Source organism: Neophocaena asiaeorientalis, unplaced genomic scaffold (assembly GCF_003031525.2).
Source record: "Neophocaena asiaeorientalis asiaeorientalis breed wild unplaced genomic scaffold, Neophocaena_asiaeorientalis_V1.1 scaffold118, whole genome shotgun sequence".
In the NCBI taxonomy this organism is placed as follows: Eukaryota; Metazoa; Chordata; class Mammalia; order Artiodactyla; family Phocoenidae; genus Neophocaena; species Neophocaena asiaeorientalis.
Window position 1 is genome coordinate 6195691 of NW_020175528.1, and position 17933 is coordinate 6213623.

The window sequence follows — 17933 nt, forward strand, 5'->3', positions numbered from 1 at the left end:
CATGTTCTTGGATTGGAAGAATCAATATTGTGAAAATGGCTCTACTACCTGAAGCCATCTACAGCTTCAATGCAATCCCTATCACACTACCACTGCTATTTTTCACAGAACTAGAACAAAAAATTTCACCCTTTGTATGGAAACACAAAAGACCCCGAATAGCCAAAGCAATCTTGAGCATGAAAAATGGAGCTGGAGGAATCAGGTTACCTGACTTCAGACTATACTACAAAGCTACAGTAATCAAGACAGCATCATACTGGCACAAAAACAGAAATATCAATGGATCTATATTAAATTATATTTAAAAACTACAGGGCTTCCCTGGTGGTGCAGTGGTTGAGAGTCCGCCTGCCAATGCAGGGGACACAGGTTCGTGCCCCGGTCTGGGAAGATCCCACATGCCACGGAGCGGCTGGGCCCATGAGCCATGGCCGCTAAGCCTGCACGTCTGGAGCCTGCGCGTCTGGAGCCTGTGCTCCGCGATGGGAGAGGCCACAGCAGTGAGAGGCCCGCGTACCGGAAAAAAAAAAAAAACTACAAATCTATATTAAATTATATTAAAAAACTACAAATAGAACTACCATACAACCCAGCAATCCCACTACGGGGCATATACCCTGAGAAAACCGTAATTCAAAAAGAGTCATGTACCAAAATGTTCATTGCATCTCTATTTACAATAGCAGGAGATGGAATCAACCTAAGTGTCCATCATCAGATGAATAGATAAAGAAGATGTGGCACATATATACAATGGAATATTACTCAGCCATAAAAGGAAATGAAATTGAGTTATTTGTAGTGAGTGGATGGACCTAGAGTCTGTCGTACAGAGTGAAGTAAGTCAGAAAGAGAAAAACAAATACCATATGCTAACATATATATATGGAATCTAAGAAGAAGAAAAAAAAAAAGGTCATGAAGAACCTAAGGGTAAGACGGGAATAAAGACACAGACCTACTAGAGAATGGACTTGAGGATATAGGGAGGGGGAAGGGTAAGCTGTGACAAAGTAAGAAAGTGGCATGGACATATATACACTACCAAACGTAAAATAGATAGCCAGTGGGAAGCAGCTGCATAGCATAGGGAGATCAGCTTGGTGGTTTGTTACCACCTAGAGGGGTGGGATAGGAAGCGTGGGAGGGAGGGAGATGCAAGAGGGAAGAGATATGGGAACATATGTGTATATGTATAACTGATTCACTTTGTTATAAAGCAGAAACTAACACACCCTTGTAAAGTAATTATACTCCAATAAAGATGTTAAAAAAAAATACTACCAATCTCATAATGACTGATATTTAAAAGAAAAAGTTAGGTATTCAAATATTCAAATCTTATGATGTGTTACTAACAGTAAATAAGTTTCAAGAATAAAAAGGAAAATTTCAAACCAGAAGTCATGGTTTCTATCTAAAAGCTGATTTATATTACATTGTGTCTAGACAAGTATGAAAATAATTATATAGAATTAAAAACGTATTTCTAATAAAATGTTAATTAAGAAGCACAAAATTGTTTACACACCATTATGAAAACAAATGAAAAATATGAATGCTCATATCTATATACCACAAGGACATAAATACTGAAAGCAACTATGAATGAAAACAATATGAGAAGGTAGTGGAATTATAAGTGATTTTTAAAACTGTTTATAATTTAAAAGTTGTTATTCCTAATAGCATGAGACTTAGAGAAAGTAACTAAGAAATAAACTCACCTTTACATACTTTTGTCTATAAACACATTATAAACAATTTATCATTTATAGATTATATTTTTTTCAGACTATGTATACTTTTAAATAAGAAAATGGCTTAAATATTAACATTCGGATGAAGGTTATGACTTACTGACATTATAATCATCTCTTAGTAAATAAAATAATAAGTTAAATTACAGAATATCATATAAAAATCCTTTCATCTTTTATGATGGTTAAATAAAAAGGGTATACCTAAAATGAGTAATCTGCTTTCTTTCCTCATTATCCTGAACACAGAGGAAAATATGATATTATTTAACTTTAACATATTCCTAAAGTATTAGCATTAGCTGAATGCTTATTTATATAATCCTTTCTCAAATTTTATATTATACCAAACATACCTTTTACAATAAAAAAATTACTTCATTTTTACTGCCAAATAGAATCATAAAATCATGTCACAGGAAATATAATAGGGTCATCATACTGCTTGAAATGCCGGAAACAGTGATAGCCCAAACCGAAAATGTTTCTTGGAAGACTTAAAATTTCTTAGTACACACAGGTCTTTCTAAATGACTGAGGACTAGAGCTTCTTTTCTTATGAGAAGTCTTTCAATCGCTTTGTAAAACTCCTATCAACATTATCCTGGAAATTTGGAAAAAATTGGTGAAAACAATGGAATCACTGAATATCAGGCCTCACTCACAATAACTAAATTGTGACCAAGCACCCTCTTTAAAGACATTTAAATTTGATTAAAATATTACATTACCAAGGAGGAATAGCACACTATTTAGTTATAGATGTCCAGTTGTAAAAGTCCATTTACCTGCCTAGGGACAGTTACAGGAGCCCACAGAAATTTTATGACTATTTTGCCCTGCCAGAAGAAAATCTACCTCACCATTCCCAAGAATAATGCTAGGTCATTAGATTATTTATAGACTCTGACATTCAATCACAATTTATTGAAAGGCTAATATATGCTACACATGTGCTGGACCCTGGCAAAACAAAAAGTAAACAGGATAGATATGATTTCTGTAATTCCTAGGCTAAAGACCCAGTAAGAGACGAAAAAAAAAAGTTCAGTTCCATCCCTGTTCAACGTGTGGTATTATGTTCTGTGATGGACAAAGTTCCAGATATTATAAAGGCATTCAGGAGACTTAAGGAGTTAAAGCAAAGTTGACACCTAAAAGATGAACAGCACTAATAGATGGGTACAGCAAGTAGGAATTAGGTCAGAGGACTCCAGAATGAGTGAAATGCATGTACAGAAGACTTGCAGACAGAGGACACATGAAACATTTACAAAGTTCAAATTAACTCAGTATGGCAGGAGCTGAGGGAGAGAATTGAGAATGAGATATTCTGTATAGATATTACAGTATCAGGAGTGGGGCAGTAGATAGGATGGTAGACTTGGGACCCCTAAACCAGAAGCAAAATTAAAAACAAAAAAAACAAAAAAATAACCAAGTTGAGAATGTGGAACTTCATACCTAAGTCTATAGAGGGCATAACACAGGTGAGTAATGTAACTGGGTTTCTGCTTCAGCAGAATAGTCGAGTTCCAGACTGCTAGTGGGTGATTGCTACTGGTGGGAGGTTGCAGGTGGCTTGAACTAAGGAGGTTGCTCTTGACTCTAAGCAAATTAGACAAACCACCATGCATGGGAGTTAGAAAGGATGTCTTTTGGATTGGGAATGGGAGGTAAATACGGTCAAAACAAAACCCAGGTTCTGATTAATCAAGTGGGTGGAAGGAGAGGCAGAGCTGAAGGTTCTGACCTCCAGGTCTTGTATGACACACAGATAAATCCAACAACTGGGTATTCACACCCACAGCTCAGGAAAGATAGACGCTACAGCAAGGATTTGAAAATAATCAGCGCTGCTGACTTGGGAATGAAGCGGATTACCTAAGAATGCGTGTAGCTGGGAAAAGGAAAGATGTCTCAGACAGACACCTGCAGAACACTTAACTAAAACAATGCAGGAGACCTACTAGAGAACGGACTTGAGGATATGCGGAGGGGGAAGGGTGAGCTGTGACAAAGCGAGAGAGAGGCATGGACATATATACACTACCAAACGTAAGGTAGATAGCTAGTGGGAAGCAGCCGCATAGCACAGGGAGATCAGCTCGGTGCTTTGTGACCACCTGGAGGGGTGGGATAGGGAGGGTGCGAGGGAGGGAGACGCAAGAGGGAAGAGATATGGGAACATATGTATAACTGATTCACTTTGTTATAAAGCAGAAATTAACACACCATTGTAAAGCAATTATACCCCAATAAAGATGTTAAAAAAAAATGCAGGAAGAGGATCACCCAACCCCTGAAACCCCCTACACACACAGAGTGTTAAATTTTAAAAATGTATATTAAAAAAAGAAAGAGAAAGAGAGAGACTGAAAAGGCCAGAAAATTATTAGAGAAACCAGCAGAGCATCATGGAAGCAAAGGGAAGTATTTCAAATTGGACCAAACGGGATGAACATCGTCAAATGTTATCTTTGGATGAAAGAGAAATGAGGGCTGATGAGTGTCTGCTACTCAACAAGGATGTCACAACAGACCTTGACAGGAGCCATTCCTGGGGGTGATGGGAAGAGGAATAGTGGTAGCAGTGAGTCGTCTCTACTTTAAAGAGTGTGGCTGTGAAGGGGAGGGAAAAAGACAGGCAGGCTGGGAGGCAAGGTAGATTGAAAAGGATGTTGCAGTTTGTGTTGGCTGGGTTTCTAGGATAAGAAAGGCTTGAGGGTCTTTAAAATGCTGATGAGACTTAGAGCTGGGAAAACTGCTACCAGACAGAAAAAGGAGCCCACTGGGAAGGCTCTGTAGGAGGGCTGGAATGGGATGAAAAGCAAGGTGGAAAGATTAACTAGAGAAGGGGAATCTACTTCCTCCATTTTTATGGTGGAAAAGCTGCCAGTGTGGGCTTTTCCTTGAATGTCTTCCCATGCAGATAGCTTTTATTGGAATTCAGGCTACTCACTCCACTGAAACAGCAGACTCCATCTCCCCATCCTCTCTTCCCACAATGCAAATTTATCTGGTAATCTCTTTTCTAGGTATTTATGAGTAAGCCAGGCATCATCTTATTATCTCAGAACATTGTTTTAAGCATTGTATTACTAAACATATATGTGTATGTTTGTGTGTATATATGTGTGTGTATACACGTGTATATATACTTATATGTATATATAACAATTCATTTTCTATTTTAATTAGGTTCCGGCGATACAATCTTATTACAAATTTTGCAGTCAGTAACACTGTCAGCAAGCTCAATTATACATGTTCCAAAAGCACATAACATTTCATTAGACAAATCATATCTTTGTCAACTATAATCCATCAACCTTGTTATAGAATAAGTGCAAGAGGAAGCATTCTGGACCTACAGTTACACCCCAACGTTAAGAGAGCTATTAACTTTGACAACGGTGACTCAGGTGAAACAAATGATCCCTTACAAACCTCAACATTTCTTATTCAGAGAGGATACTCTGTATGAGGGAAATGTGGCTCACTCTCAAGTAAGCTAGTACATTAAACACTAAACTGAAATGTGCTACAAATAGAATAGAAAGTTATCCATCTGCTGAGGAAAAATCATCAGTTTGATTAATCTAAATGAAACCAGATAATACACTGTGTAAAAGATGAAACTAGTAAATTGTCGGCACCAAAATAAAACCTCTTAAAGATATTTTAAAATTTCTTTTTATTGAAGTGTACTTGATTTACAATGTTGTACCAATCTCTGCTGTACAGCAAAGTGACTCAGTTATACACATATAAACATTTTTTTTTAAATATTCTTTTCCATTATGGTTTATCACAGGATATTGAATACAGATTCCTGTGCTATACAGCAGGATCTTGTTGTTTACCAAGCCTCTTAAAGATATTAAAGAAGGAGGGGAAGGAGGGAAAGGGGGAGGAGAAGAAGTCATTCTATATATTGCTCCATAATCTACCTCCAAGAAATAAGGAAACAGAGAATGGTCACTGTGACTCACCTTGGTGGGTCCATTTCCATTAATTGCCACTGGTAATGTTTCATAAAACACATTCTTAGCTCTGGCTTTGCCATTTTCAAATTTCAGAACAACTTCATCTGGGTTAAAAAGACAGATTTTAGTAATTTAAAATGTGTGTGTATGTATTCATATATACATATAATGTATATATATATCTATCTCTACATCTTGTTTTTGTTATAAAATTTCTCATGCATGCTATTCCATGTGCTACACTTTTGGAGCTTGGCCTGCTCCAAGTCAGCAGATATCCAAAATGAAGGACAACACTGACACAGATATGGATTCTGAGCACCTGACTGTCTCCAACCTGGTGCTGGCAAACTGAGGTGCTAAGACACCAATGGGTCTTGGTGGAAGGAAAGCATCTTTGCAGTATTGCCTCTGCCTTTTGAGAGTGACATAATCCCAGATGAATTAAATTACTGTCTCAATTTATTTATCTATAAAATGGGATTCTTGCCTGCTTTTCTAGGTTATTATAAAGATAATAACAATATATGTATGGCAAATAGAAAACTGCCAGGCATAAGCTAGGTTTCTACAACTGGCCAGTATTTCCAGTTCTTGAAAATCAGGCCTAATGTAAATTCCAGGAATATACAAGTCACATGGGAGCAGAAACATTTTTTTTTTGTTTTCAAGTTCCTTTCCTCACATTTCCAGAGCACTCCAAACTAAATGCCTTCCATTCATTCTAAGAATCTTTTTACTTATGATCTGCCTTGAAGAACTGTACTGAACTGCAATGTATTTTTAATTTCTGAAATATTAATGCATTAATGTATGTTTATTTTTAATGTATCAATTAATTAAATTTAATGTGTTAATGTATTTTTATCAAGATACATGTCTATCAGGAAAACACATATAGGCATGCACACACGCACACACACTCACTCCACAGTGTACATGTCTCGTTACCAGTTACCTTTAACCTAGGTTAAAATACTCTAATACTCCTGAGTAACTCACAATGTAAAGAGCTGATACTGAAAACCGTGTAATAACAAAGTGTAATTAATTCAAAACTATATCTACAGTCCCCAGATGGTGAGATACTAAAGTCTAAGTTACCTAAGGGCAGAAGCATCTCTTCGTACTATTCTTAGGAAATGATTTTAACTGAAAGTATTTATATCACTTGAGTACAATGTTTTTTAAAAGCTGCAATACCTACACATCAATCTTAGTCATAGCCCCAAACGTATATAACAAAAGACAGACAGTTGAAAACACAGGTGTTCATTTGCACACATGAGCAACCCAGTATTTAGGAAGCATACCTACAGCTCCATTTAAGGTCTGGAAAATTTTGCATTTGTGATCCAGTGTGATGTTAAGAGCTTCCTAAAAATGAGAATAGAAAAAAATATTAAAAATGACAATAAAAACAGCAAACAACACTATCATGTTAATATAGTTTGTTTTTTTAGGGAATTTAAAGATCCTATACATAAATTATTATAGCAACCTTCTTCAGAAAGACCCCTGTTATGTTAAGCTGTTGAGGTTGGGGATTATTATTATGCAGCATAACCTCCCTGACTGCTACAATAGGTTTATAATGAATCAAACCTAATCATAAAGATTAATCTGCTTTAATCTTTAATCATAAAGATTAATCTTCCTCTCAATGTAGTTTTTCAGCTACATTGCTCTGTCATAATAATGCTCCTAAAATTGTCTTTGCACGCTGTTATGGATTGAATTTTTGTGTTCCCTCAAAATTCCTATGTTCAAGCCCTAACCCTCCCTCTGTCTCTGTCTCTCGTCTCTTGTCTCTCAGCAAGAAGATGGCTGCCGTCTATAAGCCAGGAAGAGAGCTCTCACCAGAAACCAACCATTCAGGCACCCTGATCTCAGACTTCTAGCCTCCAGAATGGTGAGAAAATAAAGTTCTGTTATTTTAGCCACCCAGTCTATGATATTTTGTTATGGTCAACCAAGCAGACTAAGACACATGCTAACCAGATAAAATCTTATGCTTAGAGAAAAACTTAAATAGGATTTACACAACAAAAAATATTACAGACCCAGCAGTGATATTTCAGAGGAAGCATCCTAAAGCAAAAACAATTAAATAAGACTCAGAGCACTTTCACTGTTGAATTACACTCAGAAAGACAAGCATCAAGCTGCATGGGCTAGCACTCATGCCAAGAGTAGGTTTCTGCTCTTGGATTAGAAACCAAGTCCTCAGTCTGGCAGTACCAGGCACGTAGAGACAGTAAAAAACTGGAGAGAAGAAAAACAAACATTTAAAGAATACAGTTTCTTAAGAAGTATCTAATGAAAATATATAGATAACTGGAGTATTTATCTAAGAAAAAGCAGCAGCTACAGTTGCAAACTCATTGTAAAATATACGTTAAAAAACACGTTTCCTAATGACAGCACCTAGAAATACACAATTCGGTAAATTTTAGAACTGTACTGGTTATACATAGTAAACGTATGAAACATTAACTTACACTAGGTGAATATACTAAAAATATTATCAAATTAGAGAACTTTGTTTTTACTTTTCTCCAAAGTTTCATTTAAACCAGTCTCAGGAATATTGTCCTTAGGGTTTACGGCAGGCTGCTATTGTCCCCAACGTTTCTCCCGTTAATAAGAGAATTCAGATTTTTAGTAGGACACATGTACTTGAAATAAAGAACAAAACTCCTCTGCATATTTTATGTGACCAAATAAATATGCTCTGGTCAAAGAAAAGTATGAGAAAGTATTTTGTAAGACTTCTAGATAAGCTACTTAGAGAGCACTGACACAACTGAAATGGCCCTTTATTTACTATTCTGCCTGTTAACTGCCCAGAATATGGATGCAATGGCTGGAGCACCAGTAGCCATTTCAACAAGGAAGTTACACTGAAAGTGAGAGCTATTACCTACCCTCTTCAATGGATCAATGTAAATTTTAGTATAAAATAACTGATCATCATCATTATCCTGGAGATTCCACTGTTGAACTATACGGTTGATATACGGAGCATAACCAATAAATCCTGCAATACAAAAGAGAAAGAATAGAAGATTCAGAATTCAAAGACTGAAACTCATGTCTATGTTAATTTTATAGACCAGTCGCACAGACTTGTAAAGCTCTAATCCTTAATTTTTAATTTCACAGCTCACCATGACAGAAATATGAGTTATTGGGTATCCTTTGTTTCCATATATAAACTACAAGAGAGGAAGTTTTTACTACCAATTGCAAAATCAAAGACTCTTTGAATAAACGTATTCCCCAAATTAATTGACACAAGAGGGAGAACTAATGTTTTAGAAGGCTTATAAGGGAAAAAAAGAGTTACTAGGAAAAAATCAGAATCAGACAGAAGACTTTTCTTTTTGACCTTCTAAAATGCTGTTCCTAGATCCTTTGTAAAGGATTCACTGTTTCTGGGAAAAAAAAAAAAAAAAAACAACTCTACTACAGTGGTTTTAATGTTAGTATGCAATCAAAGGAATGTTGGATCTCTCACTGACTGCAAACATCCCAAAGAAATTTTATATCTAGGACATTTGGGGAATTTTTCCTTCACTGAGCTAGTCAGTAGTGTGTTTGCTAAACCATTTTCTGGCTGGGTTTTGTGTGTCATGGTCTGGAGAAAGGAAGTCTAAAATTGGATTGTTCACCTTGGCCTTAGGGCATAAGCATTAAATATGCCAACAACAGCTGTCTGTAAAAGACACAGAAAACAAGATCATTTTTCCTGTGTTTGAGTCTTCCCCTGAATTTCAGAAATGCAGCCAAACTGCTATGCTTCATTGATATGCAGTACTTTTTAAAAAGGACCAATTTTATTCCTGTGAATCGAAAGGAAACCTAGTTTGTTATCCTCAAAATTAAAATGTCCTCATAGGAATAAAAGAATTAAAAGAAATAGGTCAAGGAATATTATTGCTAACTAGAGAAAACAAGACAAAATGAAAACATGACTAAATCAATCACTGGTGGCTCATTTTTTTGTGTCATTTTTGCCAAATAAAAAAATCCCAAAACACTGAAAAAGATGTATTTTTTTAATTCTTATAACCAATCTTTTGGGATAAAAAATATATTCAAGAAGCAACACATGATATTTTCCAATGGTTTATACGACTGTTTTTCAAAAACTATGTTTCCTTATCTGTTTCATAAATCCCAAGTGTCCTAAAAAGTGAAAAGGAATTACATCTATTTTCATAGTATGTGACATATATTGTATGATTTACATTTTTCTATTAAACTGTCATATTATTTCAAAAGAATTAAGTTTCTAATACTATGCAATTTTCCTCATAAGGAAACATGTTTACTCTCCATGATAAAGATTTTTTTTAACCAAATGAGGTACCCACAAACAAAACTCATGTCTCTTAAATAACTCTCAATATATCATTCATAAACTTACACAAACTTTTATTGAACATACTTAGATTTTCTAGCATTTCTTTAATTATTTTGACTACAGAGGGCATAAGGATGACGTTTTGATGTCCTTGTATGATCACTTTCCCACATATAAACACCTTCCTCCTTAACTAAACTTGCTCACAAAGGCACTCGCTAGTTTTTTGCTGTTTCCACGGTATTGTGCATCTGTTTGAGATTCACATTCTGGAGCAGATATATCGTTATCTAGATACATTTACATATGATGTATTTCACTCTACATGTCTAGAAAAACTAATAAATACAAAGTAAAACTTATCTCAGAGTTCCATAGCTAAGCGGCTCTTAAACTACCTAGGGCTTAGGATAAGTTAAAAGGTTAGCCATGTGTCACTGAGGGTCTGACAGTTGGAGATGGAAGCTGCACTCATTCCCAATTCAATTGCTCAGAAAAGTCAAGAGTGGGCAGCCATCTTTACTGTAAATCTAAGAGGAAGGACTGCTAAAATACTGAGGACAAAGTGACCAATATGAGAAACCCTGGGTTCTGTCTTGAATATTGAAGTAAAATCCAAAGGTGGTAGATAAATTAGGAGAAAAATAAAATGGTCAGGAGATCCCCCAAACTATGAACTTTTTAAAAACGTATGGAGATGAAGAGAAAAAGTGAGCTGAAACTAGGTAGTACACACTGGGATTTGAGGTTTCAAAAATGTGATATTTATGTGGGTTGACAAAGTTCCAAGGTACCATATGGAAATGGGTTGCTAAAGTAAAATGCAGGTGAGTACGGCTGCAATTGTGGCATCTCAGAGAAAGGGAATTACTTGCTGAAAGTTTCATTGACAAAAGTAACTGATCAAAGTCTAGATTCCAGACATGATGATATCTCAAGCAGCACTTATTTGAACTGACCTGAATACAATCAGTTATTATATATAAATTACCCCAAAATCTGTTTTCCCAGTGTGGCTTGCAATTTCTACCCAACTTGTTTCTTTGACATGTCCCCCATCCTACAGCCATGTCTTCTGGCCATGTGTTTATATTATTCACAATCTAAGGAAAACATTTTGGAGTTATAATAAGGTCCAAAGTCAAATTTTATTTTATTTTTTGAAGGAAAGAGAGAAATGTGATAATTTGTTCCTTTAATCTATGGTGGCATAGCTAATGCAGTACTTAAAGTACACCTAGACACTCAATGTTGAATTCTTTTTTGACTAGGGATTTCAAGATAAATAATTTACTCCAATATATTTAAAATATAGATAAAATTAAGTAATGCCTATTTTTTAAAGCTACATGAGTGTAACTTGCACTTTTTCCTAAGTAAGGGAATTTACTGAACCCATTATTCTAGAGCCAGGAAATTCTTAATGAAATTATAGTCAGAAGACATGGATCCCTGTTGTTTTTCCTTTAATAACTAAATGTCTCTAAGAAAAGTCACTTAAATCGGGGAAACATGGGTTTTCTCACTTATAATGCAGAAATAATAACATTTACACCGCCTAGTGTTGTTAGGAGTATCATATGATATAATAGATGAAAAAATGCTTTGTCAACTTTAAAATGCACTGTGGATTTTTTTTTTTTTTTTTGCGGTACGCGGGCCTCTCACTGCTGCGGCCTCTCCCGTCGCGGAGCCCAGGCTCCGGACGTGCAGGCCCAGTGGCCATGGCCCACGGCCCCAGCCACTCCGCGGCATGCGGGATCCTCCAGGACCGGGGCACGAACCCACGTCCCCCCCATCGGCAGGCGGACTCTCAACCATTGCGCCACCAGGGAAGCCCTGGATTTTAAACTGATATAATTTTCCAATAGGAAAAGAAGATAATGGTTATTTCAAACCTCATGTCTACAGTTACATATTTTAAAAAAGGTTGTTTCATCAATATTTATAATTTACTATGTCTTGCATTACGCTTTTCTTCCAGCACCTTACCCACCTCCCGAATTCAGGTAGCGTTTCCCAATGTGCACAATGGGATACTTGTCTGCTAGTCTTTTATCCGGCCACAGAATTCCATCTGCTGCAAAGACCACTTTGTGGTTTGACTTTTGGAACTTTTTTAGAACTTCTTCTGGACCACCAGCAAATATAACATTAAAACTGTTTGATGAGGGAAAAAAGAAGTTTTAAAATATAGTTGCCAGAATTTAGACATATAAACCAAGAAACAGTCTCTAACAAAAGTCAGAATTTAGAATCCAACACAGGATTAATACCAACTATTTACAGAGTAAACCAAACAAGCTTCCCTCAACTTAAATTATATGGATTGTATTAAATTATTAGTGTTTACATTACATTGGCAAATGAAATCCAAATAAAAGACAGCTTTTTTATTTAGCATTAATATTTTTCAATAATCACTTACTCTCCAAAATCAAAATTCTAAAACAGTGTTGAAATGTTAAAAATCAGTAACTTGCTGTATAACATAATATAAACACAATCATTGACAGAAGCTGCCATTGTAACTGCCTAATGTTTCTATCTAATTTGTACCCATCCATTACAATTTCTGAAGATTTATCTTTTACAAAATGTATTTACCTACTAAATGTCATCAATATAAATTTATATTTGAATCACTCTTTAGCCTGAAATCCAAAAATAAAAGTATATGGACAAGTGCATTTTTTAAAGCTCCATACACTTGAAAAAAATATGTAAAAAATGAAATGTATAGTTTCACTGATTTTTCTGGGGACTTTATTCCTCATAGTTCATCCACAGAATCACAATGACTTATAATATGAAATTATTATAATTCTTAGAATAATTCTTGCTACAACTACAAATTCTTTTGCAACTTTTTTTAACATCAGAGTACCTCAAAACCAAAGGTTTCCAAAGATAATAATTTAATGACTTGACATCCCAGGTGGCAAACAAGAAGAGTAAACTAATGCTCTTTATTTTTTTTTTAATTTTATTTATATTTTTAATTTTTACTATTTATTTGGTTGCGCCGGGTCTTAGTTGCGGCAGGCAGGCTCCATAGTTGCGGCATGCACGTGGGAACTAGTTCCCTGAACAGGGATCGAACCCGGGCCCCCTGCATTGGGAGTGTGGAGTCTTATCCACTGCACCACCAGGGAAGTCCCACTAATGCTCTTTCATTCAGCACCAGGTCTTCCTAATAGCCAATAGTCCAAATGCACTGCTGTGATATCTGAATTGGGGAGTAAGGAGGCTATTCCACATGCCTTTGCCAGACTTGCTCTCAAGGAGTTTGTTAATATGCTAGGACAGTAGTTATGCATCAGGCAACATTTAATAATTTTCTATATATGAATTATTTTATCAAAATAAAAGACTATTTCTCATCTCTATAAAAGTAAAAATCCAATGAAACTTTAAAAAATTAGCTTAGGGAGAATAGCGTAAGTTTATACTTATGGCAGAGATGCTAACTGACCCCCATATGCCCCCAAAGGCATTCCTATGCCTTTATTTTAACAATGGAATCCCTCATGATAACTGGGCACATGGCTAAAGATTACTCTGAAGCCATGTGGCCACATGACCAAGTCTGTCCAACGGAGTGTGAGTGGAACTAGTGTGTTCCTGCAGTCTCCAGGTCTTGTGCTTTAAAAAGGAAGCTGCCTACCCTCTGTTTCCTCTCTCTTTTTTTCCCTTAAAGAACCAGACTTCACAAGTATACACGTCCTCACCAGACAGTCCATTTCTCAATCTTTTTTTTTTTAAAAAAGAGGATTAAAACATATATTGATATATGTGTACATAGATACACTTTTTGGCATATGTTTTTTTCTTCTAGGATCAATGGGCAGGAAATTTTTAATACTATTAATAACATAATCATAAAGTGACTCAGTGCGTACAATTTGAAGTCTGCCAGTTGGGTTTCTAATTCCAGCTCTGTCACTTGCTATCTGAGTAACCACAGACAAGTTAGTAATTTAAACTCTTTATGTTTTAGTTTCTTTAAGTATAAAATGAGGGGGAAAGTAGTACCTATCTCATCAAGTTATTGTTAAAAATAAAAAATTAACAATACTTGACACATTATAATCTCTCAAAAAAGTTAACAAAATTAACATTATTGTTACTATAGGAAAGGGACGGAGGAAACAAGAGGTAGGAGAAAAACTCACTTTTAAGTTTACACCAGTCTGTAGTTTTAAACAACTTTATTTTTAGCCAAATACACATACATTTTAAGATAAATTTTAAATCAGAATAAATTTGTTCTGACTAAAACCTCAAGCCAACTCTTCCCTCCCTGTTTATTTACAAAACTGAATTAATCTGACTTCACAAAATGATATTTACATAAATACAACAAGTTTCTTTTTTTCTTATAAGTACAACTGATTTCATCAGTATGATCACTTTAGATTTTTGTCTCCTAGGATAATCCTATCTCTTCTAACAGGGATATTTTCCTCAAGACTACTAGTCACCAATATATATTTTTTTTAATATTGAAGATTAGGAAATAAGACCAGTTTTACGTGTAAGTGAGCCATGAGCGGTGAGGCAAGCAAAGCAAACCTTCTGAGGCAGAGACTGCCTGGCAAGTTGCAGAGGAACACCAACACATTGTCTGGAGAGATGGATGAAGAGAGTTCATTATGTCAGAGAATCATATGATTGGAGACTTGGACCAAATTGATTCAGATATTTTGTAGGTAGCATCATGTATTCAAAGCTATAAATGCACAGTTGGCAAAGTGATTGTTTTGTCTTTGTAATCCTGGCAAAGGATATAGTATCTCCACAGTATAGCTCAAACTATTAGCAGACGTCAGTAGCTTGAGAAGGAGTGTTAGCAACTTGTGCTCTTATAATTTAGTATTTTATAAGCAGGCGTTACCTTTACAAACAAAAAGCAATTCCTGTAAAGCAAAATGTAAAAGGCAAAAATTATCTTCATGTAATTCAAATGAGGATCTGACTTTGAATAAAAATTGAAGGTTGCTGAAATGTTCCCCTTTTCTTCTAGTAGCATTGCTGTTTCTGTGTTTAAGTACTTCAGGAAAGTTCTTTGAACCGATTTAACTTTTCAAAGAGCAAGAAAGGTTTTCTACTTAAAATTATTTTAGCCACAACAACCCAAAAGCTCAAACTTTCTAAAAAATGCACAACAGTCATAAAAATAATTCTCATAGTAAATCGGTCCATTTAAATAGGAAGAATAAAATAAAACTTTCCACAGCTAACTGTGGTAAATATTCCTGGGTCCTGCAAAAACCATAAGGTAGAAACCTCATGTGGTCATACCGAGTCCTCTAGCAGACACGTCAGTGTTCTAGCTCTAACAGGTCATTGAAACTTTTACAAGTGTTTGTCCTTCTGTGCTCCCTGTTTCTGTGGCACCAGCAACCATACAGTCACCCAAGCTGAAAATCTTTCACTCAGCCTTCCCTCCTCCCTTTCCAAGGCTTGTCTCATCAAATCTTTTTCCAGATCCCATTGATTCCATCTACTTAATCTATTTAGAATTTAAAGCCTCTCTACTCCCACTAGAAGTCACTGGACTAGATTAACTCAAACACCCTACAAGCCTCCACATCACCCACCTTCCTCCCCACTTCTAACAAGGACTGTCTGACAAACTCTCCTGAAAACTATTCCGTGCCAGTCCCCTGACCGAATCGGTCGTTCTCCACTATGGTCTAAAGCAGGACTCAGCAAATATTTACTATCTAGCCTTTCACAGAAAATACCTTAGGCTTTGAGGGCAATATGGTCTCTGCTGAATGACTCAACTCTGCCATTGTGGTACCAAGCAGCCATAGGCAATATGCAAATAATTGAGCATAGCTGTGCTCCAATACAACTATTTACAAAAAAGAGCCTGGGCCAGTCCATAGTCTACCAAACCCTGGCCTGTAAAATAAAATCTAAATGAATCAGTCTCACATTAATAACGTTCCATTAAATAACCTGTTCTGATGTCACACTGAATTATTTGATCTGTCCTCCATATCTTTAACCATGATGTTTCGTCTGCTTAGCACGTCTATTCCCAATCATGTCCAAACCACTCACCCTCAAGACCCATTTCAAAGGTCACCTCCTCTACAAACCTCTATTTGAGCAGCATAAATGTAAAAGATCGTTTCCTTGCTCTTAACCTCCACAGCTCTTTTCCTCTCCTTTTTCACAGAATGTATTATCTTCTACTCTTCATGCTGGGATTGCCTGTTTATACTAGAATGCATGGTCTTCCTTTAGATCCACGACTTTATTCATCTGTATATTCCCCCTACTGGGGAGCCAGAGAAGAAAGCAACAGAAGTGTTCCTTAAGCGTATTTATTTGTTCCTCGCCACTGATATAAACTTAAGCCAAAAGTTATAATCACCCAAACTATTAGCAGCTAGTGTTTAAAAGCTTAAAAGCTAATGAAACTGAAGCAAGCAAGTAGCAACACACCTGATAATTCTGTCTTTATTTTTTTTATACATCTTTATTGGAGTATAATTGCTTTTCAATGGTGTGTTAGTTTCTGCTTTATAACAAAGTGAATCAGCTATACATATACATATATCCCCATATCCCCTCCCTCTTGCGTCTCCCTCCCTCCCACCCTCCCTATCCCATCCCTCTAGGTGGTCACAAAGCACCAAGATGATCTCCCTGTGCTACGTGGCTGCTTCCCACTAGCTATCTATTTTACGTTTGGTAGTGTATATATGTCCATGCCACTCTCTCGCTTTGTCCCAGCTTACCCTTCCCCTCCCCGTGTCCTCAAGTCCATTCTCTACATCTGCATCTTTATTCCTGTCCTGCCCCTAGGTTCTTCAGAACCTTTTTTTTTTTTAGACTCCATATATATGTGTTAGCATACGGTATTTGTTTTTCTCTTTCTGACTTACTTCCCTCTGTATGACAGACTCTAGGTCCTTCATGTCTTCACCTGAAACACGTATCTATATTTTCATAGCTAATTAATGCCACAAACCAATATTATGCAACCACTCTCCCCCCACATACACCTAAAGGAAAAAGCAGTTGGAAATGTCCACCCAACTGAACTTGCAGAATAGATTACAATGAAATCACAATAGAAATGATTGAATTTATTTCAGAAATTTTGAAGGATGGGGAAGGAATTAGTTCGGATAAAGTGGGTTTTAAAAACTATTACTTGGGGGAGTTTTCCTCCAAATGGTATATAATTTCATTTTCTGAATATAGAATTTTTACTGAGGCTGGGTAGAGGTAGGAGTCAAATAAGGACACTGGCTAGGTGGAGGGTCATTTTCTCCAGACAGTTTCCTGAGAGTAGCCTTGTGCTGGAGCAACACTAGCAGAGAGGGCAGCCAAGGAGAGAATGTGGCAAAGGCCTCAAACTGCCCAAGCTGCTAGCTACCTGTCCTTATCACTCGGTGTTTCTGGATCAGTCTCTTTATTGTAAAATAAATGGTGAAATGAAAATCTCCCTCTAATTTTAAATGATAGTTAAACTTATCTCTGCAACACTAGAACTTTCAAATCTGATAACTATTTGGTGCACAAAACATTCATTGAATCAATGAAGAAATCAAGAAGCATTTTTTTAATCCCCAGCATTTATTATGATGTAGCTACAGCATGCCAGATACAACATATACAAACCTATGGATAGAAAAATGTATCCAGGGGGCAAAATTTCTGTCCCAGTCACCTCCCTGATCCAGCCACAGCAGCTAGCACCATATTTTACACAGTAACAGATGCTTAATATATGTTTACTCAAAAAAAAACAAGATTCAAGGAGAGGATAATCTGGTTTGGGGGAAA

The 17933-nt window shown here is 36.3% G+C and overlaps 1 protein-coding gene across 2 annotated transcripts in view; it reads right to left on the reverse strand.

The window, feature by feature from the left end:
• PLOD2 (procollagen-lysine,2-oxoglutarate 5-dioxygenase 2) overlaps positions 1–17933 on the reverse strand; it is a 102226-nt gene that overhangs the window by 34911 nt on the left and 49382 nt on the right. For both annotated transcript variants that reach the window (XM_024769145.1, XM_024769144.1), the window contains exons 4-7: positions 12118–12281; positions 8680–8792; positions 7066–7129; positions 5759–5856 (exon numbers count right to left, since the gene is read on the reverse strand). In XM_024769145.1, coding sequence (XP_024624913.1) covers positions 5759–5856; positions 7066–7129; positions 8680–8792; positions 12118–12281 — 439 coding nt within the window. The remainder of the gene's footprint in view (positions 1–5758; positions 5857–7065; positions 7130–8679; positions 8793–12117; positions 12282–17933) is intronic.